The 27,757-nt window shown below is 39.5% G+C and overlaps 1 protein-coding gene across 1 annotated transcript; it reads right to left on the reverse strand.

The window, feature by feature from the left end:
• Positions 1 to 385: 385 nt before the first annotated feature.
• Positions 386 to 19,278, reverse strand: LOC132848626 (cytochrome P450 26B1). The gene is made up of 6 exons (XM_060874503.1): positions 18,390 to 19,278; positions 9,407 to 9,631; positions 5,736 to 6,011; positions 5,444 to 5,599; positions 4,197 to 4,478; positions 386 to 2,780 (listed from the first exon to the last, which is right to left on the reverse strand). The coding sequence occupies exons 1-6, from the start codon at positions 18,591 to 18,593 to the stop codon at positions 2,388 to 2,390; spliced, it is 1,536 nt and encodes a 511-aa protein (XP_060730486.1). The 5' UTR covers positions 18,594 to 19,278; the 3' UTR covers positions 386 to 2,387.
• Positions 19,279 to 27,757: the final 8,479 nt, after the last annotated feature.

A 27,757-nucleotide genomic window follows, 5' to 3' on the forward strand; every position in this document is an offset into this window, starting at 1 on the left:
CAGATCCACCTCCAAGCTCCCACTGCTGGGCCCCTGAGCAGGGCCCTTAACCCTCAATTGCTCAGTAGTATAAATTATAAGTCCCACATATATAAGGATGTCTGCTAAATAATGTAAATTGTTTTTACTTTCCTTTACAGGGCACTATGCATGTACGCGTTCACATTCACACAGTCATTCACGGCTGCAGACTGTTCAGCGTATCTTACTGGCATGTTTTGGGGGAAACCCAAGTGGACACAGAGAGATGTGAAACTCCACACACAGTAACCCAACCCAAACGTAGAACTGACCCAGGGACACAGGATCAGATGCAGCGACACTACCCTCTATTCTGTTGTGCCACCCAATATGAGTTACACCAGCAAATAAAAGTCACATGTAGTGGCTTTTCACATTATAGTTTATTACAGGGGTTTATAAAATTGCCAAGTACATTTAAGGAACCATTGTAACAAAAAGGAAGATAAAACATTCATTTTTAAACTAAGTGAAATGTGGATTTGTAAAAAGAAAATAAAATATTATGTACAGACAAACTCAATAATCAACATGTAGTCGCATGGCACTCAATATAAACATACCCCACAAGTGCTTCTGTGTTTATTAATATTAACTAAATGCAATGATGGTAATAATGATAAAAGAATAATTAAAATAACATAAAACCATATTAACATTTAAACACTGTTTACAATATAACTGCCATTCATGTCATTCTAAATATAACAATATTTACCAACAAACTTTATTTATACTAGAACTCTATTCTGAAATATAACAAAAATACAGCTTAAAATAATATTTATTACAATAATATTAATAGTAATAATGTTACAATATTAGACAATGCAATGATTTCGCAATCGCTATTTGGCTACACAATCATCATTTGCATGTAGAACAGGCAAACCTCACTTGCACACTATTGTAGCTATCTACTTCCTGTTAGAAAGCGGTACATTTGAAGCAGCAGATTTTTTTTTCATTTCATTCAATTATTATTAATAAAAAAAGATCAGTGGCATGTTTTATCAAAAAATGCATGACTGTGTGAAAGAAGTGATAAAGGTCTTCCATAGGGTTTTTTTCCCACCAAAGGTCGTAGTGCCCCCAATTTTTTTTAATCTCACTGAAAGTCACTCACATAAATAGTTTGTGTGAAGTGGCATTGAAGGTTCCATTTGCCAAAAAAACAACACTAATGATCGGCAAATCTGTTTTCTCTGCCAAATGACCTTTTTTTCCATTTGCATCATAGTGTTGCAAGGTGGAGCAGCAGGAAAAAGAACAGTCCCTCTCAGCAGAGGCCAGACAGTGCTCTGCTCCGACACACAAATTACATCCTGACTCTCAAGCAGCAAATATGGTGGCCTGCAAACTTTGTGTACTGTAGTGATCATTTCTGACTATACACTTTGCAGTATGAATGTTCTCTGTCCCCAGCTTGTTTCGAGAGTCTCATGTTTTTTCAGACACACATACACCTGATGCAAACTGACATCCTGGAGACAACACAGAGAATTCAACAATGACATCAATAAAAAAAAAAAAAAAAAACACAAAACACTTATAACAACACACAGGTTGAGCATTTTTTTTACTTTCTATCTTTCTCTCTTTCTCATTGTTTCAGACAGACAAACACACGCACACACGCTGAAGTAATAATATGATAATAAATTGTCACTTATGTGCAGGTACAGAAACAACGTAGTATTGGGTTAGTCTACACAGTCCTCCTATTCTACTTACACACCTGAGTAATTACACCCTCCTCATATTCGTTCTAGCTTACACTGTTTTCTACATTCCTAAATGCCTGAAGCCACCCCAGCCCTCCAGATAGGTACACATACATATATGACCAAAACCACATGTACATGTAAATAAGTATTTGTTTAACAGACATACAAAAATGAAAACAAACAACACACACAAACCCTGAAAGATACCCCTGTACTAGACCTCAGGCTATAATAAGAATGATTTTTCATGTCTTCACTTCACTGTGAGCACACACTTGCCCATACCCTGTGATATCTACTTAGCTGGACACTACATTACATCCCTCTTTCTTTTTAAAACTTCCAGTCGTAATTTTAACATTCGTTCATCCTGTGCCCTCCTTCTCACAGCATCACTTAATGGTCTTAGCATCACTTAATGGTCTTTGTATTATGTTTTTGTTTTGTTTTATTGTTTTTTTTTAATTATGCCTTTTACATTTTTATAGAAAAAGATAGACTGTACATTTTTGGCAAACAAAAATGACATCTTGTAACTGACAAAGAAGAGTGTCTCTATCAACTCACTAGATTTTTGCCGCTGGAAAAATAACATTATCCGTAATTGTCTCTCTCATCCACTTCCTCCACCTTTCCCACTCACACAGCGGCACCAAGCATCTCATCTGTCTTGGACATTATCTGGTTCTGGTTGGAGTCTAGGCCAAAGAACTTGACTCGGAGGCCATCAGTAGGGTGGACCACAGGGACGGAGATCAGACGTGGGAACGTCCGCGTGGCCAGCTCAAATCGGCTCCCCCCAGCCAGCTCTACAGCCAACAGTTTGAGGAAGAGCGTGGCCAGCTGTTTCCCCAGGCATGAGCGCACACCACCTCCAAAGGGCAGGTAGTGAAAGCGGCCCTCACGATCCTCGCTGCGCTCTGCACTGAAGCGATCAGGGTCGAAGGCTGCCACGTCCTTAAAAACAGCTGATGTGTCATGAGTGTCTCGGATGCTGTACATAACACTCCAACCCTTAGGAATTTGTACACCCTGTGAATGATAGGCAGAGAAACAGCAAAAGAAAACACAATGAGCATAAAATGTAAACATATTCTAAAACCTATGTGCTAAAAGTATTATTAGCTAGCTAACTTAGTTCATTTTTTTAAATAATTGTAAAATACAAGCAACAGTTATTCTGCAGCACTGCTGCTCTAAAGACAGCTCACTGCTGTTCATCAATGCTGCTCTGTTCTTAGTACTTTTTTTTCTCTACAACTAGAGGCATTGAGCGAATGAGCAAATGTCAGTTTGTCTGCGTAGACAGTATCTTTCTGTCAAAACCTGCCATGTATATAAAACAGATGTTCTGTCTAGCTGCCTGGTTCTTTGCTCACACTGCCATGTGGTATAAAGTCAGTTTTTGACTGCCATCATTGTTGGTGATGTAACTGGTGATTTTTTTTTTTTGGCTTTGAGAGGTCATACTACAGCCAATCAGAGGGTATTATTTTTAAGTGTGAAAATTTCAGCCATTTTTTATCAGCTCTGGAATAGAAAAACTGTAAGTTGACAAGCTGTCGGTTTACAATTTGGAATTTTTGTATGGTTTTGTGATTATATAGTCTGTATGCAATTGACATACAGAGTACAAAAATATAATCACTGAATTAAGGGGCTCAGGAAATAATAAGGCTATAGTCCAATGTAACTGAGCTCTTGTTTTCTCTTAGCTCACATATCCAAGGTTTGCAAATTTGTGGGAATAAAGTTCCCCTAGATTAGATTTAAATTAATGAACCACTATGGGGAGCAAAATCTTTATTCATATCTCGTTTCTTTTCCATACAAATGAATAATTCTTGTTTTGTTTGACTGCATATATTGGACATTTCACAGCTGGATCAGCACTAAATGCTGATTACTGTACCTCTGATGACTAATTCACTTTAATTGACACATTTGTTACATTGGCATATGTTGTACTGTAAAAACTAATGTTGAAGTGTCTTGCATAATAACAAGATGCATAATGTAGCTACTCTGTCTCGCATGCTATCACTGAAGCTTGTATGTGCAGATCTGTGATTTAATTTTAGGCGAGATATTTTATACAATCATATTTAGATAATCTAGACAATCTAAATTGTCTTCGCACATTGTTGTGCCAGTAAAACAAATTTTCTGGTCTGGGTTATGGTGACTGCAAAGGCCTTAGCAAATGAAAATACACCATTTTCATATTCCTTGTATATGTCTCATGCCCTGTGGGCAGTGTGGAGTGATCCTAGAAGAGACTACTTCCATTATGAAAGAAATGTTTCACCCAAGGCTATAGGAGAACATTTCAGAACTTTTTACTGATTTGAATTGAATCTTCCCTCTTAAAGGGACAAGTGAACCCAAACATTGCCAATTTTGTCAATCGTTCTGAGCAGTTAACAGCGTGTCATGTCTTTAACTTACGTCAAGCTCGAAGGTCTGCATGGCAGTACGGTAGCCTCCTGACACTGGTGCATAGAGGCGCAACACCTCCTTGATGACGCAGTCAAGGTACTTGAGGCTGCAGATGCTGTCAAGCCGCAGTTCACCCTGGCACAAACAGCCATCATGCAGAAGGCCGCAGTTGCGCAGCTCTTCACGCAGCTTCTCCAACACTGCTGGGTGCCGCAGTAACTGCATGACCAGAGAGGTGCTGGCACTGGCCGTGGTGGCAAAGGCAGCAAAAATCAACTCAATGGTGGACTCCTGGAGACCAAAAAAATAGAGATGAGAGATGTCAACCACACAGACCTACAGGAAAAGCTGTTGAACCACCAAAATTAGCACAGTAATTGGATTGTTAACATCTCAGAAATGAACGTGGCCTACAGTGCAGCAATCTCATGACCACAACTTTGGTGTGTTTTCCTGCTTTGTATGTTTTGTGGAGGAGAGAGGAAGCACACTCAACTCTTTGGCTTGGCAGCCATATTGCAGAGGTCAGGTTTTTACTTTAATTTGTGTAAATGGTACACCAGTGAGCTAGTGCTGACAGGCACAAGGGGATCCACCCATCTTTTCCTGTGTGAAAAGCAAGAAGCATGCCTCTCTAACCCATGCTGTTAACAAATTATTAAGAGCAAAGAAATCAACTGTTGGCTATCATTTGTGTCAGAGTATGGGAATCAAGGATTGGAAGTGTATATTTGACCTCTCTTCTTTTGGCTTCTCTGAATACCTCAAAAAAGGGAAAAAAAGCTGTGCAGGTGTGGATTTTGCGGTTTTGTGATTTTGTTTGGTGAGACTAAAAAATAATGAAAAACTCGGCAGCCGAATCATACTCATAAACATAAAAAGGTTATGTTTAAAATTACAAAGGTATCGTTCTGCCTAGAGTAACTGTAAGTGTAATATCTTGAAAGTTTTTAAATAAACTGAAATAATAGAAATCCCTGTTTTAGAACAATCTTTGTTCTGTGTGAGAAGAAGAATTTAAGGCAAAAGGAGTTTGAACAGCAGTGTATGGCTCAGTGTATGGCTCAGTGTAATTATTCTTAAAATCCGCCCTTCTCTATTCAAAGGGATTAGACGTACGTTTAATCTCAAGATCTTCATGCTTAGTCACACAGTGACTCCCAGAAAGAGGATAATGAAACAGCCTGCTTTAAACAAAGAGTATGGACAACATGTGCTCCATCTAAAACTGAGGATTAATAAGGAGTGGTAAGAACCTTTAGCTCCTGCATGCTGAGCTCTGTCCCATTCTCTTTGGCACTCTCCAGAAGCACATCCAAGGCATCAGCATAGTCCTTCCCATGTGTACACAGTGGCTTCTCCCTGATGGCTTTCTCTATGGCCTTCTGAAGGCTATCCCTTGCACGAATGCCCTAGACAAAGACAATGACACATATGAGGCTGTAATTATGATTGACTGCAATTATGGTAGACTGCCAATTTATTTTAGTGTTTCAAATGATTTTTTTTCCACTAATTTGGGTAATTTGGGATGCTCTAGACACTTACCTTTCTGTAACCACTGAAGGGCAAGTCAATGGGCAATGAAAAAACATTGTCCACAAACTCCTGGAAGGTTTGGAAAAGGAAGTGCATCTCTTCATCTGAAATGCGGAAGCCAAGGAGCACACGGACAGCCATCTGAAAGGACAGGTGCTGAGACTCACGGTACACGTTGATGGGCCTTGGGTTGGAGCTCCATAAACGTAGAGTCTCCTGGATCACCTGCTGGATCTTAGGCAAGTAGCTCTCTAGTGCCTCATGGCTGAAGACTTTAGCAAAGATCTGTCCAGAAAGGTAAAGTTTAATTGGTTACCATTGCACTATATGCATACAAATATTATAATTATGCATATAAGTCTGTATACATGTCTGTATGTCTCAGTAATGCTCATCAGTACACAAGTGTCAGACTAAGGAACTCAGTTTGAGCTGTAAGTGAAACCTGGCACTGAGGAAAGGAAGGATTGGTTATCCCACCTTGACTGGCAGTTCTTTAAATTATGCACAACCTCCACAGAAATGCTAAACTGCCAGCATCTCAGCTCAGTCATGCCATAAATTCACTCATGAAGTCTAGGATTCTGTAACCAATAATCAGGTGCATGGATTCTTTTTTCAGAACTCCATGTTCCAGTTTCCCTGAGCCCAAAAAAACTGAGACCAAGCTCAAAAGAAATAAGGGTAGAAATGTCATCTAAATATTATCCTGAAGCCACAAAACAGCAGATGTAGCACTGGATTATTTTCCTTTTATCAAATTACATGGAACATTTTTATTAACTCACAAGTCCCCACTATTTCTGACCTTTTGCTTTTAATTGCCTCCCTCTTCTCATCCCTCCATTATAGTGGACCTGGACAGAGAGAGTTTCCTTCTCCATCAGCAGAGAGAGAGTGAGCAGGGAAGGTAAGATTTTCCTGGCTACAGCAGTGCATTTCGAATGTGCCTCATTCGTGCAGGTTTGTTTGGTGAAATAACATCTATGTTCCCCCTTAAAAACTCCAGCTCTGCCAACTAACAATAGTACTTTTTATATGCCATCTCACCCCCAAATACCTTGGCTCTAACCTGGTTTTCCAGAGTTGTAAAGATGACAGGTTGGAGCTGGTGACAAAACACTTAGGTCCTCCTTACATCCCTTACTTTATCTCACTGTCTCCATACATCATGCTTTTTCTCCTCTCTTTACTCTCTTAAATCCAGCCTTTATTGTGCTGATCTACTATAAGATCGCATTGCGTCTCTTTCCTTCATTGCTCCGAATGAATGGCAGTGACCATCAAGATTCACATCAAGAGCTCATACAATATGTAACGGCAGTGAGATCACAGCCTGTGAAAAAATTAGGTAATTTTCACTCTTTTCCCTATTTGCTTTGCTTACCTCGATTACTTCTGTCCCTCCTTTCCCCACACACAGTCACTGTGCATTCAGTCACTGTCTAAATTATCAGTCACCTTCTTTCCAGGCAAAAGGGTGTGTGATGAGTGTACTCAAGCAAGGGTATGGTAAACATAACCAAACCTCTATTAGGTCCTGTTTAGTTAAGGCCTGTACACTGAAGAGCACACATGTGTAATTCATTGCTATTCCGTGTTTATTCGTGTGCTTGAGAGCTTTGCTTTTCACTAGAGGATAGCACTATGTCTGCACTCTACCGTAGAGTAGTAAGTAAAATACACCTTTTTCCAACACACATTATTTTGGGGCACGCCACATATTGCTGGAGAAACGTCAAGCCACTCCTCGGTCTTCATTACAAAAAGAGGGGCTTCTTGTGTTCTCTTTTACATATACACTGACACACACACCCCTTCTGAAACTTCCCGGCCATAATCATTTCCATATGTCTTAAATTATATGAAACAGCTTGAAGCTGCTGGTTTGAGCAGAATGTAAAGGCTTCTTTCTTCTTTTTTCTTTTCTCACCCCCTCTCTTTGACTCTTACTATGCTATGATCCATGCTCCTCCCACTCTAACTCTCAGAACTAAAACACAATCCCTCATTCAGATGGTTAAATCTGCTGAAAAGCCAGGAAACTGTACGATTAAATGACTCTGACCTCTACTGGCCAATGCAGTGGATGCAACAGTTTCCCTTTTTTAATAATTGAATGACACCTCATCACCTCATCATCTTCCCAGCATGATAACTAAACTCTATAGTGCTCCTCAATCTCTTTCTCTCTCTCTCTCTACCTGCTTTTACTTCCATAATGTGCTTAAAACGTGCCAAAACATTCAAATGAATTCAGGTGAAGAAGACAGTAGTTCAAGCAGAATAACAAAGACACAACCAGAACAAAGCAAGACACTGAAAATAAAAAGAAATCATAAGATAAATAAGATTTGCATTTATTGACATTTGACATTGACAGTTAAATCTTTAAGACTTTAAAAGTGTGCACCTTAAGGAATTGTCCAATTACTCCAAACCATCAAATGCTATTTATAGCTAAATTCTACATGGGATTTCCAGAAGCAGATTTGCTTCCAGGGCATGCCTGAGGGAAGCTATCCCAAAGGTCTTAGGGAAGCAGGAAGAATTAGGGTTTTGCCCTGGCTTGTGTTTGTGTTATTGTTGTGAGTGTTGTTTTAGTGTTAGAAGCCCCAGGCCAACACAAGGCTCTCCTCATGTAGCTTTAGTGATGGATTAGTTCAAGAGCTGAGTCTTATTGGCATAAATCCTAGAACAGCTTCCAAGTGTGCTGAGGGGGAAATTTCCATCACAGACATAATGGACACATAAGCAAGGAATTCATCAATGACACATTTGTCAAGAAAGGTGATGAATAAGTTTACCAGCATTTGATGGCTAGTCACCTTTTCAGCTCCATATCATGTATATGAGCTCATAAATTATTAAATAAATATTGAATTTTTAAACTTTGCTCCATATTTGAATACAAATGTGTATACATATGACACTGCAGTCTGTGTAATGTGGTTACCACAGCTCCAGCCTGCCACAGGCCTCAGAGCAGATAAGGCCGTCTTTGTGTGTCTGAGGCAGACTTACTAATTAGTGATCATTAGTGGGGCTTGCATGAGGCCCCAGGCCTGCAGGATTAAGCAGACTGATTACACTTCTCTGACCCCTTAATGGGACAGGTGTGTGAGGGAAACCCGAGCCCATGTCAGCCTGGATGGGATCAGACGGAGCAAAAGAGCCATTTTGGCCCAGGACAATAGGTCAGACTGGAGGACAGAGGGTTTATAATATCCTGCTAGTGAGCTGATATCTGGGGCCAAAGTGGGATGGGACAAGGCAGAAAGAATGAAATTTACTTCTCTGTCAAATCTGGCCTACTATCTCTCTCTCTCTCTTTTACAGGCTTTGTCCCAGAGAGCCTACTCTGCACTCTGGCCTTCTGTATTGCTATCTCTCAGTCACTTGTAAGAAAGAGAATGAACGAGTTTCATTAAAGCTTGTATTACCCTGAAGCCAACAGGGGTGTCTGTATCTGAGAGAATGTGGACATTTCTATGCATCTGTACAATGTGTATAAAAATAGAGTCACTGATTTTCTAAATGTTCCTACACAACTGGAAAGTGCATAACTGGTCTCTAGTAGAAGTTTGCATGGACAATATATATATTTTAATCCTGTTTGTGTAGTTATTTTTGTTTGTATCTGCCCTTGATATTTCAGCTAAAATCTATTTGTCTCTCACCTTTCTCTTTTTGCGGTGGATGTCTCCAATGGAGTTGGCGAGGCTGTTGGGTCCTAGAAGAGTGCTAGTGCTCTGGGGCCAGTCCACACTCACTAGACTGTGTTCCCCCATCAGCACCTTCCGCACATTCTCTGCTCCTGTCACCCGGATCACTGGACGGCCCAGCAAGTGAGTTTTAAACACGTTACCATACTTCTGCCTTCTTGATGCATGGAACCCTGCGCCCTTCATGAAAGAGGGGAAAGGAGCGTTAGGAATAATTATGTTGTATAAATAGACAGTACATTATATGAAACATTCAATTGTAAAAGATAAGACCTAAAAGATTAGTTAATGGTGGGAGCTTGAAAGGTTCAATGTAATTCCCATTTATTTCAACAGCATGGGAAACCTTTTACTGTGTACTAAGGTCTCTTAATACAGAAAGTGTTCATAGTCCCTGTGATCCCACCTTAATGTAAGCTGGTGGGCTTTTGGAAATGTTAGCATGTTATTACTGCATGGATTAGGTGTTACCACTAATACCTATTCAGAACAAAGTAGTGTTAACCCCAAGGGATTATCCCATGCATTTGATTCTGTTTTGCAAGGTTGCAAAGGTCCAGTTTGTGGAAGACATTCTGTAAGTAGTTAAGATCACTTCTCCCCTCAGAAGATCTCAGGGGCTAAGGTGTCAGTGAGTGAGTTGATCCAATACATACTGTGAAATATTTCAGCACAAATACCCCGGTTACAAGAATATGGAAGTCAGTATTCAGACCTGTAATTATCTAAAAATATCAAGACCCAAAAAACACAGGCTAACTTCTGGGTGCGCATGGCTTATCTATGTTTCTTTATCATTACACATATAATCCCATTCAAAACTTACCACCTTCATATTAGCTTTACTACAGCTTTACTACAGTCTTAATGTTATTGCACATTAAGTAGATTCAGTCTGCTAAGGAAATTTAATCCAGTACAGGTTACAAATAACAACTACATAATCATTAGATCCCTTTAAATGTGTTATGTAATCTGGCTCTGGAATTACTTTTGGATTAGTTCAGAACAAATTTTTTTATATACTGCCGTATGTTTTATTAGATAAACCCATCATGTTGAACTTTTGTGGACTCGAATGGCTTCAGTTCACCTGATGAAGTATTGTCAAGATTTCAGATGCATTGTGCTGTAATGAAATTAAACTGCTAGTCCCAGACCTGCACTGTTCTCCCTACACACAATTACACCACCGACAGGCCACTGAAATAGCTTTTTTTTCTTTTGCACAATTTTTGGTGAACTCATGAATCCTCAATTTTACGATGACAGCTGTTTGGGAAATCTTACAACCTAGAGCCATATAAGTGAATGCAGTAAAAAAAAATAATTTTATTATTTACATATTTTTTTTAACAATAACTGATGTTTGAATGTCTAGACTTCTTGATACAAGTGACAAACTGGCAACTCAGTGTACATCAGTTAATTGCAGTTATTAGGTATTACACAGTTGACAACTAATCAAGGGGGATCCCAAATAGAGTGATTAGAATATGGCACTGGCAAAGAGGTAAAACAGAGGAGAACTTTATGGTTAAGGGCCAGCTTGGCTTGAATGACCCTCCTAATCAGAGTAATAGCTAACGCTCAGTGCAGGGTGCGGCCGGAGGGGAGTAATCGTGGTGCAATTAAGGCTTTCTGAAACAGCTACAGTAACGTGAAGCAGAACAGTCCTGCACACAGTCGAGCCCAAGCCCTATTCGTACAGGGTTAGTTTGAGATTGGAAGATTGGGTAATACAGTTATTACTGTGTATCTCTGGGATTTTTGTCACATGCTTATTTGTCATTTTACTAGTTTTTACAGACTGGGAATTTGTGCATGAGTTTAAAGCAGAAAATGTTGTTCCATAACATTTAAAACTTGACAATTACTGAGTTCCTAGCACATATATAGCCCAAATATATTCTATTCGCATGTGACCTACTAACTGTAATAAAACCGTATAATTGATTAAATATATATATTATAATAAAAAAAGTCAAATAAATCAGCGTGCATTAATATGAAGTGGGTAGCATACATGAAACAAGCATGTGACTGTCCCATCTTAGTGATTTATGCTGAGATTGATTATCCTTTGCAAATTTGTTATTTCATGTAATTACAGACAACCTCTAGGAAAATGACTCGACAAATATATATCCAGAAAACATCCCGTTTGAACAGTACATAAGATTTACTTTTGAAAAATGAGACAACACAAACAAGAAAAAATTCCTTCTTGATCCTTCATTGGAAACATGTAGTATGATGTTACTCTTGCTAGACAAACATTTTATCTGAAGCACTGAAGTAAGGATCTATCACAGAGCTCTTAGTACTACGCCTTGTGCTCTTTATAATATACAGTAATTGACTGCAGCCCTTGGGACTTCTGCAATGCACATAAAGACCCACTGTAACCTCACAATCTAGTACACACATGCACACTCTCATACTGGTCCAATAGCAGGGAGCTTAGCTGGAGCTGTTTGCTAACTTTACCCCTCCTCCATTACTAATGCAAGATTTGTGACCTGTTTCTCATAGCACGCAGCACACAGACGCTTCTTTTGGAGGTATAATTTTAGCTGCATGAGGGGCTTTTTCCTGCTTGTTTGGCTGATAAAGAGGGTTGGCCTGACAACATTTAAGTTACTGTTTCCTGGATTCAGTGGAATATTTAAAATACATACAGTACATGCCATGACAGTTCTTGTCCTTATGAGGTTGATTGACAGCTTTTGAATAAACATTTTTGTTATCAAAGTAGGTTTAATTAGCCACAGTGTTGAAGTTGTCATTCCAGAAAAGGAATTTTTTAAAAAAAATTATAAATTTGGCAGATAAGAAGGTCTATTATTGCTGGAAATTGATCCTATTCAGGTGAATGTGGTGAGGGAGAAAATAAGCAATAATTAATGTAAATGTAATGAAAAGTATTTTTATATCATCATTCAGTGTGAACATATGAACTGCAAAAAAGCTTCTTCCATTGCACAGTGCATACAAAAATGGGTGAGCCAAAACTGCTGTAAAAGTTAGTCTATCTATATTCTGGATTGTACAGGAGAACATGGCTTAATGTTGTTCTCAATGCAGGGGGGTATAAATTATCCTTCCATTCACCTCTGCTTCACCTCTGTAATGACAAGCATCTTTAAGATACAGTATAAACACATAAATGAATAAGTGCTCTGTGGCTACAGCTGCCTCAGGTTAAACACCTCCCTTTAACTTTGTAAATATGTGGTTTTCATATTAGACTTTTTCTGTATTCAGGACTTTCCTACAGCGATCAATATCTTATCTCATTTAAAGAAAAATGAATGATCAGTGTAACAGTAGATTCAGTAATTTTTGCCAAGTGGCTGAATCGTGGTTGATGTATCTGTAGGTAGCAGTAGACACTGATGAGAATAAATGCCAGATATCCTTGGCAACTGCTCTGTCTTCGAACAGCAAGACTGATATTTGCCCAGTGTGTAACACTAGCCCTCTACTATACAGAGCATGTAGTGATGGGATTGAGATGGTGTCACTGTCAATGTGTGGGTAAAAAAAATATTTGCGTGCATGTGTGTGAAGGTTAGATGGTCACCACATCCACTGTTAAAGTAATGTGACTGAGATGTGAACCTATCAAGTGAGTGTGAGGGCAGGAGGTAACACTAGCACACTCACATACATGCAAAGACGCATGAGTCCAAATTCATCCAAAAAAACATTACAAGGAGAAACAAATGTCACCATGTTGTGAAACCTGAGTGTTTGTGTGTACATTTATTTTTCCCCTCGGATGCAGTTTAGCCTCTTGCTGACACCTAAATCTCATCATCACACCCTCCATAAGTTTGTGTGTGTTCATGTCTACACTCCTGTCAGCTCCTGGACTGTGCACTGCAAGAGAAAGGAGTCGTTTTCAGAGCAGTACTATAGGGTAAGGACAAGGCTGTCTTTCACACACAAGCAGCATGGGAGCTCTCTCACACACCTACATACATACACAAATACAGAAACCTCATAATCTGCGTTTCATAGTAACTTAAATAACTCTGCAATCCACAGGTAATGCCCAAGTGGAAATTGCAGACTGACAAGCACAAACTTGCACACATTTAAAACCAACAATATGATTAATGATGGCAAGGGATGGTGCAAAATGGGCTGCACAATGATTGCAGCTTAAAAGCCGGATGAGTCTTTCTCTAGAAATAGCAGAGCAGTCTGTGAGACAAAACGTTGAGGGAAAGAGAGCGAGGTGTGGCAGCCCAGATGACATTTGGCTAGAAGGTGAGAAATGTCCGCCCCCTTCTCACGAAGCCACCGAAGCACAGACGTGCGGAGAAAGAAGACGAAAAAAAAGAGAAGGAAAACCCCAAAAGGGCGACTGACGCACGAAAGTGCCACACACCCTGGAAAAGCAATGAGGTAATAATCTGCAGTTTACTTTCTCTCTCTCTCTCTCTCTCTCTCTCTCTTGCTCTCACTCACTTAGATACACACATACTCTCTGTTGTATACTGGTGCTCTCATATGCACACACACACAGAGCAATATTAACTTTGCCGTGTCTTTTGCATATAAATATATAAAGAGGCTTATTTTATGTATAATTACACATAGACTGTTGCAACAGGTCAAAAACTTTCATATTTTGCACAAGTGCTGCATCAGTGCAAGAACTTTTTCAATTCCGAAGAGAAAAGATTAAGTGAATGATATTAGTAGGCTCACGGGGAAAAGAAAAATTTCATCGCTGAGTTCAGGTTTTGTTCTTTTGTTTCCCCCCTCTTAACCCACATGTATTTAGGCTGTCAAGTTTATTTATGCAGAAAGCCTAAACCCTGCTTCACTCAAAGGAATGAAGGGTTAGTAGTGGTGGTAAAGTGGAGGAATGAGGAACTGGCCAGTTTGAGAATGTGTTTGGAAAGAGAGTCATGTAAAAAGGATAGATGGAAGAGCAAACAGAGATGGACTCCGACGCACTGGATATTGAAATAGTAGTAGGTACGAGGTGTGTGTGTGTGTGTGTGTGTGTACATGTTAAAAGGTTCTAGTGTAGCCTGTGTTGGTCATGAAGAGGTTAACGTGCCATTCTCAATAGTTTCTTTTACGTAAGAAAAGAAATTTATCAGATATTTTACAAGGGGTGCAATAAAGGGAACTACTTTTTTCCACTGGCCCCTTTCAAATACTATGCAGCCTAAAATACAAACTAAAAATACAAATTTCTGTGTAAATTGGACACCGGTCGAGTCTCCTGCTCCATAAATGTACTCTTTGTATGGCTGTGGAAATGTTATACAAATGACCCCTTTATTACAACCACAAAAACCCTTTTAATTATATTTATTCAGATCAGCAAGGGGGTGACCCAAAAGCTGGGCTGCTTAGCGGTCATGGGGGTTTAAGGAAGAGAGGAGAAAGATTTTTTTTTGTGTATGCTATTTGAAGCACATCAGAAAGACATGGAAAGAGTCACATAAGAAAAGGAGAATGACAGACAAAGCAAAGGGATTTGAAAAACGTAATCCCTGTTTAGATTGGCGCTCACATAGGCTCCATTTATCTCCACCTCCTTGGCTTTCCCTTCATTTTTTGGCATCCATTCTCTCTCTCCCCATCTCCATCCCCTAGGAGGTGATTACGTATTTCAGTGGCTAGAAGCTGCCATATTTATTGATTTAGTGTTGCATGTAACAACATTGCGTGGGATGGCAGGTCCTCCACGCTAATCTGCACCTTCACTATAAATACACATAATATATCCATGTACTGAAATAGCCAACTGGAATGTCTCTGTGCATTGAGGTAACAATAATACAAGAGGGAGAGTATGACAGATAGACAGAGAGAAAGAGCGAGAGATTATAGGAAGTAGATAAAGGAGGGAGAAGTGGAGGACCCATTATTCATCGTTCCATCATCTAGAAAGAGCCCTTGTACCCGACTGCCAAAGTGGGTCCTGGGGTGGGCCAAGGGCTAAAAGAAAGCAAGGGGCAATACTGTAATGGAAATGTGATATGGGAAGCTTTGCATGCAAAGCTGAAGGCAGGCTGGTGTGTAACAGGTAGAAATCGCCAAAAAAAGGAGCTTTAAACAGGTGCCAGAATTCACCAGAAAAGAGTCTGAAGTTGGCTGAACAAGGCTGGGCCAGGAGAATGGACTCCCCTTTGACCTGGAAACAGTATGCAGAGAGATTACGGTTGTTCAGTGCAGTGTGAGCATTCACCCCGGGACCTCTTTTATTCTCACTTTCACCCTCCCCATTGCCACCTCCTGCGGGCGCTGCCAAGCCCCTTGCCACCAGCTTCTTTCTTTCTCTCTACCCCCACCCCAATCCACCCTAAAGACAAGAGGCTGTTTGAAGGGTTGGTGGTGTGTTCCAGGGGTGAAAGAGGGGCCATGCTGCGGTGCTGCCACTCACTCCTGTTTCATGCCCAGTAATCCCGGATGAGCTGGGAGAGAAAGCAGGGGAGTGAAGGAGGGAATGGTCGACTGAGTGAGTATCGCTCTTTCTGTGGTAAGAGTAGGAGTGAACGAGCGATTGAGTGAATGAGAGGCAGCGAGAGTATGAGTTTATGTATGTCTTAGGAATGCTTATCAGGCCCCAGGCCTTGTGCCCTTTATCCCAGCAGGGGGGCTGAGAGCACTGTGACCCCTTCATAGAAAGCTTTGTGGCCCCCACCACAACCCAAAGTGATCTGGGTCATGGAGTAATAGGGGTTCTGAACTGGGCGAGTGGCATAAAGGGCTGTTTCCCGGTGCCCGCTGGGTGACCTGTGCATCATGGCAGCAGGTCTCTACCCTTTGGATATAATCAGTAATAATCACTAAAAGCTATTACATTTTAAGAAATGTTGCTTAATTTGTGTGCTTTTTTGTGCAAAGGATATGTCACAGACAATCACAAATTTTGCATTAGTCACAATGTAGAGTAAGGACTCACTGTGCTTCAATCACTCAGCAGTGTATAGCGAAAAGTAACATGCACGTCTTTACACGTGTGTATGGAAGAAAATATTGAATATATAAGAAAATTGTTCAGTGTGTTTGCTTATTGTACATTATTCATGTAAAATGAAGAGTATATGTAACATGCTCATGATTATTATTTTTTTTATATTTCAGAGGATTTTGTCCAACAACAAAAGAGATAAACAGATAGCAAAACTAAACAACAGGTGTGTGGGTGTGTGTGCGTCTGCCTTTTTACGAATAAACGTTCACCATACATTAAGAACACAGTTCACTACATGACTCTAGCGGGCTACAACAATATGACATCATACTTTCTGTAAATGTGTAAAACCTGATCACGTGCACATGTGCAGTATATGAATACATCAGTCTACATCCGAAGCCGCGTACTGCTGTATAGTACTGTATGTCTTAACAGGGGCTTTACTCCTAGCTCTAGTGTTGCGCTTTCGAGGTAGTGGCCAAAAGTGTGTGTTTTGCATGGAGATCCTTAATATAAAAATCTGTCTGCAGCGCCGTGTGTGGAAACATTGTACTTTAAATAACACACCAAAACGTGACGAGTTTCACGTGTGCATAGTGGAACGTTTGTTCTGAAAACACAATCCGCAGTTCTAATAAAAAAAATAGAACCTGACAAAAGTTTGGCATGTGTGCAGGGATTTATATCTGATTGACTAAATATACTGCTCATAGACAGAGACACGCTTTTTTTGCACAGATTCTGCCAGGTTTAGGAGAGTTTTACGCGCAGGGAATAATTTTTGAACTGGATTTGGAGGCAGGCACTGGGATTGGGAATGTATTACAAAGAAGCAAGCATCTAAGTGTGTGATCATGAGTCCGCACTTTTCACGGGAATTGTTTCAATGAGCTGTACATGGGAGTAAATACTGCATCTACCGCGAGAATTAGACTTTGGCAGGAAAAAAATGTTTCAGAACTATTCGGTTTCTTTTTTCGGTAGCAAACAATGGGATTAAACCTTTACGCTCTAACGGGTGCTTATTTTGCAGCGGTCTCGGGCAGTTGGCCATCACTGGAAAATACCCAGCTGAACGCAGAAACGTGGCACTCAGCTGCTTTATTCGGATTCCCCTTTCTACAGCAGCCTAGACTTCTTCTGTAGTGCTGAAATGCATCAACACACTGCTTTACACAAGACAACGTCGAGCCTGGCTCATTCAAGTCTTCCTGTTATGCTGTGATGCACAAACCGCGTACCGGGAGCGCAATTACGCAGGAGCAAATACCAGTGGTGGCAAAGTGTAGGGAGTTTGGTGATTTCTCGACGATTCACCTCATTTGATTTACGGAGTTTTAGAGCAGTAACATCACCAAACAGTGCCAGAATTCACCTCTGCTTTACGCTTCGCTGAGTCATCGATACGGAGCTTTGGCCCGCGGTGGAAGACGGTAATTAGACACCACATTGTCGGAATAGTTTGCTTCTCTTCTGACAGCGGAAAATAGCGTATTCCACGTGGACTGAGCACTAAACGTACGGCAGGGGAGGACAAATACTGAAGCGATAATCCTGAAACACGACGGGAAGCGAGTGAGTGCACCTTCATGTGCACTCTTGGAACGCTTGTGACACGGTGCGCACGTGAAGGGGTTTTACTTGGGCATCCTCATTGCGTATCTGCACCGATTTGCAAAACACATGACGCAAAAGCGAGAGAAGGAAAGCAGGCTTTACAGTAAAAACTATAGCATGGCACTCCGTTATAGACACAATTATAAAAATGCCTAATTTTATATTCAGTAAAATTACCTTAAATCGCACTTATTGATTGATTAATTGTATCAGTAATAAGGTAATGTATATAAACTGTCAGTAAAAGTGAGCTGAGCAGAAATAAAGAGATAGAAAGAAGAGCGTTGTGATTAGGGGTAAGTGTGGAGCGCCTGTTGCGCTCGGACATGTGAGGAAGATGTAGACACAACAGAATAGAGTTGCGCTTACCTGGACCAGCCAGTGGCACGTCTCGCCGATGACAGGGAAGCCCATGGAGCCTTTTGGCATGGGCAACTTGCAGTTCTTGTCCCGAGTGGCGGTCCAGCGGAGCTGCCACAGCTGCTGGGACACGGCGATCAGGAGCGCCACTGAGGCCAAGCATGCGGCCAGCGTGGCCAGAGCAGACACCAGGTCCAAACTCCCGAAGAGCATTGCAGCGAGTGTCCGGGAAAGCTGGAGCCGATTCAGCCTTTCTTTACAATGGAACGTGCGCTGCACAGACTTTTTTTTTTTTTAATCTACAGGTATTTCACTAAATTATAAGCTAAATAAATGACCAAAAAAGTTTATCTCTCGTATAATGATAAAAGTTCAACAAAGGTAGGAAAAGTTGGGATCTTAATTAATTGTATCCAAATAAAAATAAGTCGAAGTAAGACTTTGGCACATCATTTTAAAAACCAAATCCCTCTGTGGATGTTGGATTTTTTTTTTTTTTTGGAAGTATGACAAATTGCCGTGAACTTGTCAGACTAACAGAAGCACGTGGGAAACCTGATGACAATCACAAACTCGTCTTAAAAGTATCTAAGTGAGAAAAATAGTAAAACCAAAAGTCCTCAAAACTTCCCTCACACCCCCAAAATCTTTTATCTCTTATACACCTGTAAAGTCTTTTTTTTTTTGGATTTAAATTCAAGTTCTGGTCATAAGGTTAAATAAAAGAAAAATGAATAATCCTCAGCGGCTTGTGCACAGATGCTGATGTCTACAGAACGCTAGAAAATCTTCAAATGACTGTAGAGCGTCTGTCTACCTTTTTTCTGATGCTCTCTCTCTCTCTCACTCTCTCTCTCTCTCTTTTCACATACTTTCTCAATGTGAGTTCGAGTCGCTAAACGAGCTCCCAATGTGTGTTTATATAGCGGAGGCAGCGAGGCGGTGGGCCAGAGCGCGCGCGGCCTTTAGCCCCCCCCACCGGAGCGAGGCGGAGCGCGCTGGAGCGTGCGAGGTCTGGATACATGCCGAGAGAGAGAGAGACAGAGACAGAGAGAGAGAGAGAGAGAGAGAGAGAGAGAGAGAGAGAGAGAGGTTAAAAGTTTTCTAAGTCTTTAATTTCATGTCCCCCACTAGTATGAACTTTCCACCTGCGAGCCGGTAATGTGCGCGCGCGCTGTTCGTAGAGGTCAGAGCCACGGAGCCCGAAGCGCTTCTGCTGCTGCGGAGCTCAACATTTTACACAGATAACTTCATTTGGCGTCGGTAATGAATAAAACCTGTAGGGACGAGTGTGTTAACTTCTGGGCATTCGCAATGCTTAGTCGTTTTTATCTCAAGGATCATGTTTACTGCTGTGTCACGTTAGAAATGGTGTCATTAAGAATGATTTGTAATGGTCGTGAATTAACACCATAAAGCCTTAAAGGTTCAGGCAAACGGGCAGCAGGTTGAGAGTCGACTCTGGTCATAACACCAGGCTGAATGAGACACAAATGGTGATTCACACGTAAAATGATTCCTAAACAAATCAGTCCATAAATCCAAGAAAGCCTTGAAGAACGCGCACAACAGCATGGAGACTGACGCAACATGTGTAAAAAAAAAATACAAATAAAAAATGAAATAAATAACTGTGTTAACTTGTGATTATATTCATCCGTCGTTCCCTTTTAAAGAACGAACGTATAACAGAAAGCCAGTCAGGTTCCAATGTCGCCTGTGTGAGCGGGGATATGGTTTCAATTAGAGTGAGCTCAGGAGCATCATTACGCAGCGCGGTCAGTTATGTAATAACTCTGTGTGTGTGTGTGTGTGTGTGTGTGTGTGTGTATGCGCGCGTGTGTGTGTGTGAGTGTTTTGGTTGTGTGTGTGTGTGTGCGCGTGTATGCGCGCGCGCGTGTGTGTGTGTGTTTTGGTTGTGTGTGTGTATGCGCGTGTGTGTGTGTGTGTGTGTGTGTGTGTGTGTGTGTGAGAGAGAGAGTGAGAGAGAGAGAGAGAGAGAGAGAGAGAGAGAGAGAGAGAGAGAGAATCATTTAACTAGTTAACAATTAAAGGGAACTATGAACCATTTGGATTAGTGCGCAATAACAGGCGCGTGAGTGACAGGAAGCAGAAGGACACAGTGCAGGTACAGGGACATATCAGGCTGCCAGTTGGCCTTTAAGCCTTCAAGCTCTCTCTTCATCCAAATTTGTAGAAATTTCTTTTCTCTGTTAATCCAGCATCAGGGTCACTTGTACACGCAGTTTGTTAATGATATTTTTCCACGGTAGTGTGTTTGCGCTCGTCAGTGCGCCGCTGTCTGAGAGCGTGCTGAAGCGCCGCAGCGCCGCCTAGCGGCTACTTACTGAGATCAGTTTAGCCTCTGGAAAGTTAAACCACCGACACACCTGGAACTCTGGGAGCCTGACTGATTTACAGACAAGATAGTGTTTAATACTGAGAACTGATATGTTGGAATCAAAATCATAAAAAATATGTGTACAGCGCACTTGGGTTTATCTCTCACACACACCAACACATCTGGCCCTCATGCTGAAGTTTTGGGTTAGAATAGCCAGTTCTATAGCGAATGCATTAGTTTATAATTTATTTAAAAAAGTGCTTAATATTTTCATTTATTTCACATATTTATATATATATATATATATATATATATATATATATATATATATATATATATATATATATATATATATATATTTAAGGTTTGAACGTTTTATTTCTACAAATAAACTGATATTAATATAGTTGTGTTTATATCCAATGTAAATGTAAGTCTATTAATCCTAATCTATTTTATTTTTAGTTTATGAAGATTAAATATCTTTTCCAGGAGTTGAGTTTACCACTCCAGTTCAGTATATTATAGTATATTACAGAATATTATTTAGATTATTATAAGTTATGAACATCATATCCAAGGTTTATTATTTATGTTGATTTGTCTATTGTAAAAGTATCATCAACTAGCTTGTTAAATTATTTACTCATATTCCTGGAAAATGTGTTAAATTAGTTAAATTAATTGTGATTAGATCACATAGGTCTTAATGTGAACACTCGGTTCAGGATTATATGAAGAAGAGGGATGTTAGGTGTCATTGAGGTTGGTTAATTGTTCACAAATTACTTTTGTAATTAATTGTTTGTTAATTGTTTTAAAGTTTACTCTTAAATAACTAAATAGACCACATGGACCATTCTGACACCTTTGTCTGCATAGGTCTAGAAGAACACAATGTTAACCTCTCAAGCAGATACGTTAGTCACCAAATCACGACCAACACCTTTTTCCTGGGACAGTCCAAAGGAATTTAACAGCTGTAAGATGGGAAAAACCCCAGCAGCGCACATGCAGCTACATGTAAGGCTCCTTGTGTCACCCCATGGGCAAGCTACCCTCACTTCCTCCATCTGGTTTAAGGTAATGCAGCTGAAGAGTTTTAATGGTTTGGTGTGACTCAATAACAAATCTCTAGTTAAAACACAGCTGACTCTGTACAAAGTGTGCAATAGTAATCTACAAAGATAGAATTTTGAGTGGCTGTTTGTATCACACACTCATTTATAAACAGCAAAAATGGAGAAAGAAATAGTAATGAATGAAAGAAGACAGAAGGCCGAATGACCTTAAACCAATCAACAGCTTAACAATACCAAGAAATTATAAGCATCTCTTTCAGTACCAATTCATATTTTCCATCAGTATTGCTCATCTATTTACATCCATCAAAACACCACAAAAATGCTTTTAGACTGGTACATGTTCACTTACATAGTCATCATGAGTGTTTCCTTTGAACATAGGCGTCATTATCAGCATCTCTGATTAGTTTAATATGCCGCAGATGTTTATCGTTTCCCTATAAAGGCTCTAGCGGACATGGTAATTACTGGGAACAGTGGCTGAGTCACACTGATTTTCTCATATAAATAAAATGTGGACATTTCCCGGGTGTTTAAAATCTTGAAATCCCTAAGGATTGGAAAATGTTACCAAACCAAGCTGCAGTAATGCAAGTCAAATGAACATGTTCAGTAGGGTGCCAGTGCATACATAAAACATGAAGGATAAGGATCAGGATCCATTACTCAATATCAAATAGCATATTGATAGCAAAATGATTACATTTCATAGTAAATCAATTTCAATTAACAGAAAAATTCCTTCCTCCACCCATGGATGATCTTCAGTCTGGTTCACTCAGCAGGTAATTCACAACAATATCTTTTTTTTTTGCTATAAGTTTAAAACAAAAAACAGCAGAAAAAACTGAGTGTCACTTAGATCACAGTTGAGCTACAGGTTGTATTAAAAAAGTCTTAAGTCAAGCACAGACACGATCAGAGTAAAATTCACCTGTTCCAGTTGCACTGTGCCAGTTGTGAAGGGTGTGAAGCATTTTGATTTGTTTTTCCAAGAGGTCATGACACAAATATAGGAACTTGGCTTCCCATTTCTTTTAACAGCGCTCTACAAGTGTAAATACTCCTTCCATGTCTGGGTGTGTGTTCACCTTAAAGCAACCTTGGCTAATAATGAGGATTATAGTAGACTTTCACTGTCTTATGATACACCCATTTATAAGAACATATAGGAGGTAAATGAAATAGAAAATAACACTAATAGTCTGTTACCTCTGCCAAATCCCAGAATTCTGTCCTTTTTCTCCAGATTAACTACTGCAGCCTCCACAACTGGCACCTATGAAAGGACATGCGCTTCAAGCCAAGCCATTTACTGGCAACTGAATGAAGCCTCACAGTAAAATATTAAAACACATAAAGATGGCATTTCCTTCCAGTACTCAGTGACCACCTAATTATGGAACTTGGAAAAAAATCTTCTTAGTTTTCTGTAGTAGACTGAAATCGTTTCTTACCATATTTAATGGGGCTCCAGGATTTATTTCAGCAAGTCATTTTGTTCTCACAAACTAACCATGTACTTGATGAAATGCATAGTTGTAACTCAACCAAATATCTGATAGATCACTGAATACCTGGATGAATGGGAAAGTAATAAGCCCTATTGGCATTAAATTATATTACTCAGGCAATGAATCCCAGAATCAAACTTCTCCATGAACTTGCAGATTAAGATTGAGTTCTGAGATAAATATCAGTTTAACTAATAACACACTTCACATATCTTATACATTATGTAGCTGGGTTACATTTTTCAGTAGGTAGCCCTTGTCCTAGAACCATAAAGAAAGAACTAAATACAAAGTTAGAATTTTCCTAGAAAGTAATCACATGTTTTTAATATTAATAAACTGATGCCAGATTGTTCACCTGCCAATACCACAAATAGTCTTCTGTTTTTGTTTAAAAATGAGCCAAGTGTAAATTAGACTAAATAGTCCAAATTAGCTTAGGCAAGATTACCCTAATTAGCCATTCAGAATTCTATCTGTAAGATCTGTTGCTAACTTTAACACTAGAATTATTGTATATAACACTTAAGGGGCACACATCAAAAGACTGAGTGAGACTGTGAAAACACAGTTTATTTTTCCAAGTTAGTGTCTTGTACACGTTTGTGTTCCTGTGCTCATGAAGAGGATCGAGGATCACGGAGATGGGAATTGTATTATAATAACTTAGTATAGAAATAGATCACAAATTAAATATCGACCGCTACCACAGGATAAAGTTATGTATGTCGCATTATTATTATTTTACTGTTCAGCCTTATAGCCTTATAGAGGTAAAATTATACAAATCTGTGACTACATTATACGATAACATTGAATTTATAGTGTTTGTGTATGTCTATAATATATGAAGTATGAGTATGAGCAGGGTAATCAGTTTAATATAACAGTGAACAAGAGAAAAGGAAACAGATTAGATATTTGAATGAGTATGAAGCATCATATTGCGTGTCAGCTCTTTATATTTTGAAACCAAGATATGTTACTTGGCCTTTACTACCACCGAAAAATCTTATTTCATCCCATTTTGTGCTCTGAATAATTGGAATAAAATATAAGTAATACATCATAACGGCTGCATTTTTCCTACAAAATTACAAGACACAACACAGTCTGATCATTTGTTCCCCTCCATAATAGCTCTTTTGTCTATTTAAATTTCATTTATTCTTCTGGAAAATTATTTGAAAATGTCTGAAATGTCTTCACACTTGATATGACCTTGACCGTGGCAAATCTTAAACGTGATTCAGAACGTGATTCTCTCTCTCTCTCTCTCTCTCTCTCTCTCTCTCGTACTCAGAGCACAGAGCAAACCCAAATCCTGACCCATATGGAACCCTTCTACTTCACTCAATCAAAAAGCCATGTTCATAGCAATTACTCTAATATCATCAGACACTTTAATTCCACTTGGAAATGAGATCAGAAAATCAAAGTCAAACCTTTTTCCCCTTATAAAAACCATTATCATTTTATTTTGTTTTAGACTCCTTTACACACTTGGGTGTTCTCCAAAACAGAGGGAAGGTTTACTGGAAAGAGACAGAAGCAGAAACATGTGGAGTTACTTTGGAGATAAACCGGTTTCTCCAGGGGAAAAAAAGAAACTATTAATAGTGTATTTCGCAACATTTGTAAAATGTGTCATGAACATCTATTACTCCTGGAATTTTGACTGTTTGCCCTTTAAACCTTAGCAGTGGGGACCAAAATCAAAGTTGTTAATCAAAGCTGTTACTAGAACTATAAAAAACAGACTGGTGGTTTTAATTTCAGGCCAAATGACGATAATACAGATATTGGCGCATGGAACGTAACAGGATCCAAAAGAATCTGAAAACTGAGCGAGTTCAAATCTAATCTAACAAAATTCCGAGCAACTACATTCCAGTACAGTAACTCAATATACTGTATGTTATACTGTGTCTGCTACGGAAGTGGAGAAAAAGTCTAAAACTTTCAACTGTACTACTTTCTCCACATCATTTTATAGAAGATGAAGTTTTTTATTGTATCAAGCTGCTGTCAGAACAACACACTCTGATTACTCTAATAACAGTTTAATCTCCAAAAAGCATGCGACCGTGTCAGTCACCTACAGTGATAAATGACTGCTGCACCTGCTTTCTTTAAGGAGATATAATCAGTCAGTGACAATTAAAAGGTAGTCATTAGCATTGCAGCTAAAAAGGCATGAGGAAAATATTATCCTTAAACAATCAGAGAAGAGTTTGCTGCACCAAATGAGGTAGATATGTGCAAGTGGAATTTGGGAATTGTGTAATGTATTTATTTAAAAAAAGAAAGAAAGAAAATATATTTTATGCAGCATTACATGTGATTGATAGTAATTGACTCAGCAGACTGTTCCAGTCAAAGCAGAACACTAGGAGACCAGTAAATCTGAGAGTAATTGAACGGCTCGTTGATCTGAAGGATGGAGATGGATTGTTCAATGATAACCCCTACTGACTACTGACTTTATGTGGGGCCTATTAGCATAAACAAGGATTTGGACAGAGGCATACACAGACTCACACACACACACACACGGCCTCATATATGCTTCTGGTGTGCGTCTGAGGCTGTGTGTGTTCAAATATTCTGAATATTTGTACACACACACACAGCCCATGACTACTGGACTCCCACCACCACCTCTCCCATCTCCCCCTTCTTCTTCTGAATCTCCCAAAGACCTTGACTGAGAAAGGGAGACACATACAGAGCACACAGAGGAAACCAACGTTTTGTTTCTGTACCCTTTGACCCCTGAGGTCCATCAATAACCTGGGAGGAGCAGTGGGAGAGGGAGGGTGCCTTTCTCATCCATCTTCATTTGAAGAGAGGAGAACGTGCGTTCGCTGTCTTTCCTCTCTTCCCTTATCACTCCATCTTCTCCCTCGCTGCACTTTCACCCTTTTTCTCCCTCCCTCTCATCCATCTCACCTGTCATGTCTCCTTCCAGAGCTTCAGCTCCCAGTGTCTCTTTATATTCTTGACTAATGCCAATCAGATGTCATCTATACGATTAGAACTTTTAACGTTTATACAGATATACAAATAATCTGTTGCTTGAGAAAATGCTTCAGGAAAAGTAACCTGGAACTTAAATGCGTGGGTTTTTTTAATCTGATTTTTCTTTTAATCTGATGAAGAAAAGAAGAAATAATGTTCTTAGTGTTCTAATTATATGTTCTTAGGTTTAATTTCTATGTTAAAAAAATAAGTTGGGAGTCACAGAGCAGGTTCAACAGCTTCAGAAAGACGGCTACAAGGCAAGATACTACAATTTCGGTCATGTTAATTATTTTTCTGATTTTTGGATAAATTGCATATTCTGAAACTATGGAAATAAAATTGTCAAATACATGCATTTTTGTTTGTTTGTAAAGGTTCTGTAAAAAGTTTTTAAAAGTTTTTCTTGAGAGCATTTTCACAGTGACATTAATATGGAAAATTTAATATTAGGTTATAGGGTAAAAAAAAATGCCACAATGCATACTGCATATATTGATTCTGAATTCTGTTGTTGTTGTTGTTGTTGTTGTTGTTGATGATGTTGATGTTGTTTTACCTTTAACCTTATTCATCCTCGGTGTCCTGCCTCAAATATATTCTTAAAATGAGAAAAATATTTGTTTGTTTGTTTGTTTGTGTTACTGTGGTTAAAATCTCCACAAATTATTTTTTTAATTATGTTTATTATTGAGTTTAGTTGTCTTGTCTCTTGAACTGAATTAATTTAATACAACCTCAATAACATAAAAACAAGTTGGCGAGTAAACAGAAAAGACCAGAATAGAAATTTCAGGAAAAAATATCTCTGAGCATGAAATAATGAGCCTAAGTTTTTACATATGTGGAATATGTTCTGAATGGGTTTTTGAGATTTATTTTAGAAATTAAGAAAAGGTTGAGAGGCCCTTTATGAGCCACTTGCCAGCATATACAGCTGATGTGCTACAAACGTAGTTGTGTAATTCTCACCATGATTTCGAAGCATATTACTAAACAGAACACATCCACTTCATTGCACTGAATGTAGACCAAAGTCAGACAAGATTCAAATCACACACTAATACTCTGAGCTGAAGCCGCCACAGCACTCACTATAAGCCACAGGGCCATTAGTAGGTACATAAACTGCATACTGCTGAGCCTTTGAGCCTTTATCTGTGTTATCTCTTGCAGCAAGCCGTATGCAAAAACTGTCTAATCCACAACTGTCTGGTCTTTCATCTGACCCACACACTCACACACACACACACCAGGTACTTCCGTCCCCAGCTTATGAACACACAAACACACCTATGGTTATTTTTAACCCTCTTCCTATTGAGACAAGGATTTGCGAGAGAACACACTATCTGCTCTTGCCATCACTGAAAAAATGTGTTCGTATCTACATCTGTTTGAGGATCTGTGGCG

Source organism: Tachysurus vachellii, chromosome 7 (assembly GCF_030014155.1).
Source record: "Tachysurus vachellii isolate PV-2020 chromosome 7, HZAU_Pvac_v1, whole genome shotgun sequence".
NCBI lineage: Eukaryota > Metazoa > Chordata > Actinopteri > Siluriformes > Bagridae > Tachysurus > Tachysurus vachellii.

What these genes read in the sequence shown, in the direction of transcription:
- LOC132848626 (XM_060874503.1), bottom strand. Translation starts at nt 18,593, where the DNA reads ATGCTCTTCGGGAGTTTGGACCTGGTGTCTGCTCTGGCCACGCTGGCC. An exon ending in CCTTCAGTGGTTACAGAAAG is followed by an intron (nt 5,600 to 5,735) that starts GTAAGTGTCTAG and finishes GTCTTTGTCTAG; the next exon opens with GGCATTCGTGCAAGGGATAG. An exon ending in TGCAGACCTTCGAGCTTGAC is followed by an intron (nt 2,781 to 4,196) that starts GTAAGTTAAAGA and finishes TATCATTCACAG; the next exon opens with GGTGTACAAATTCCTAAGGG.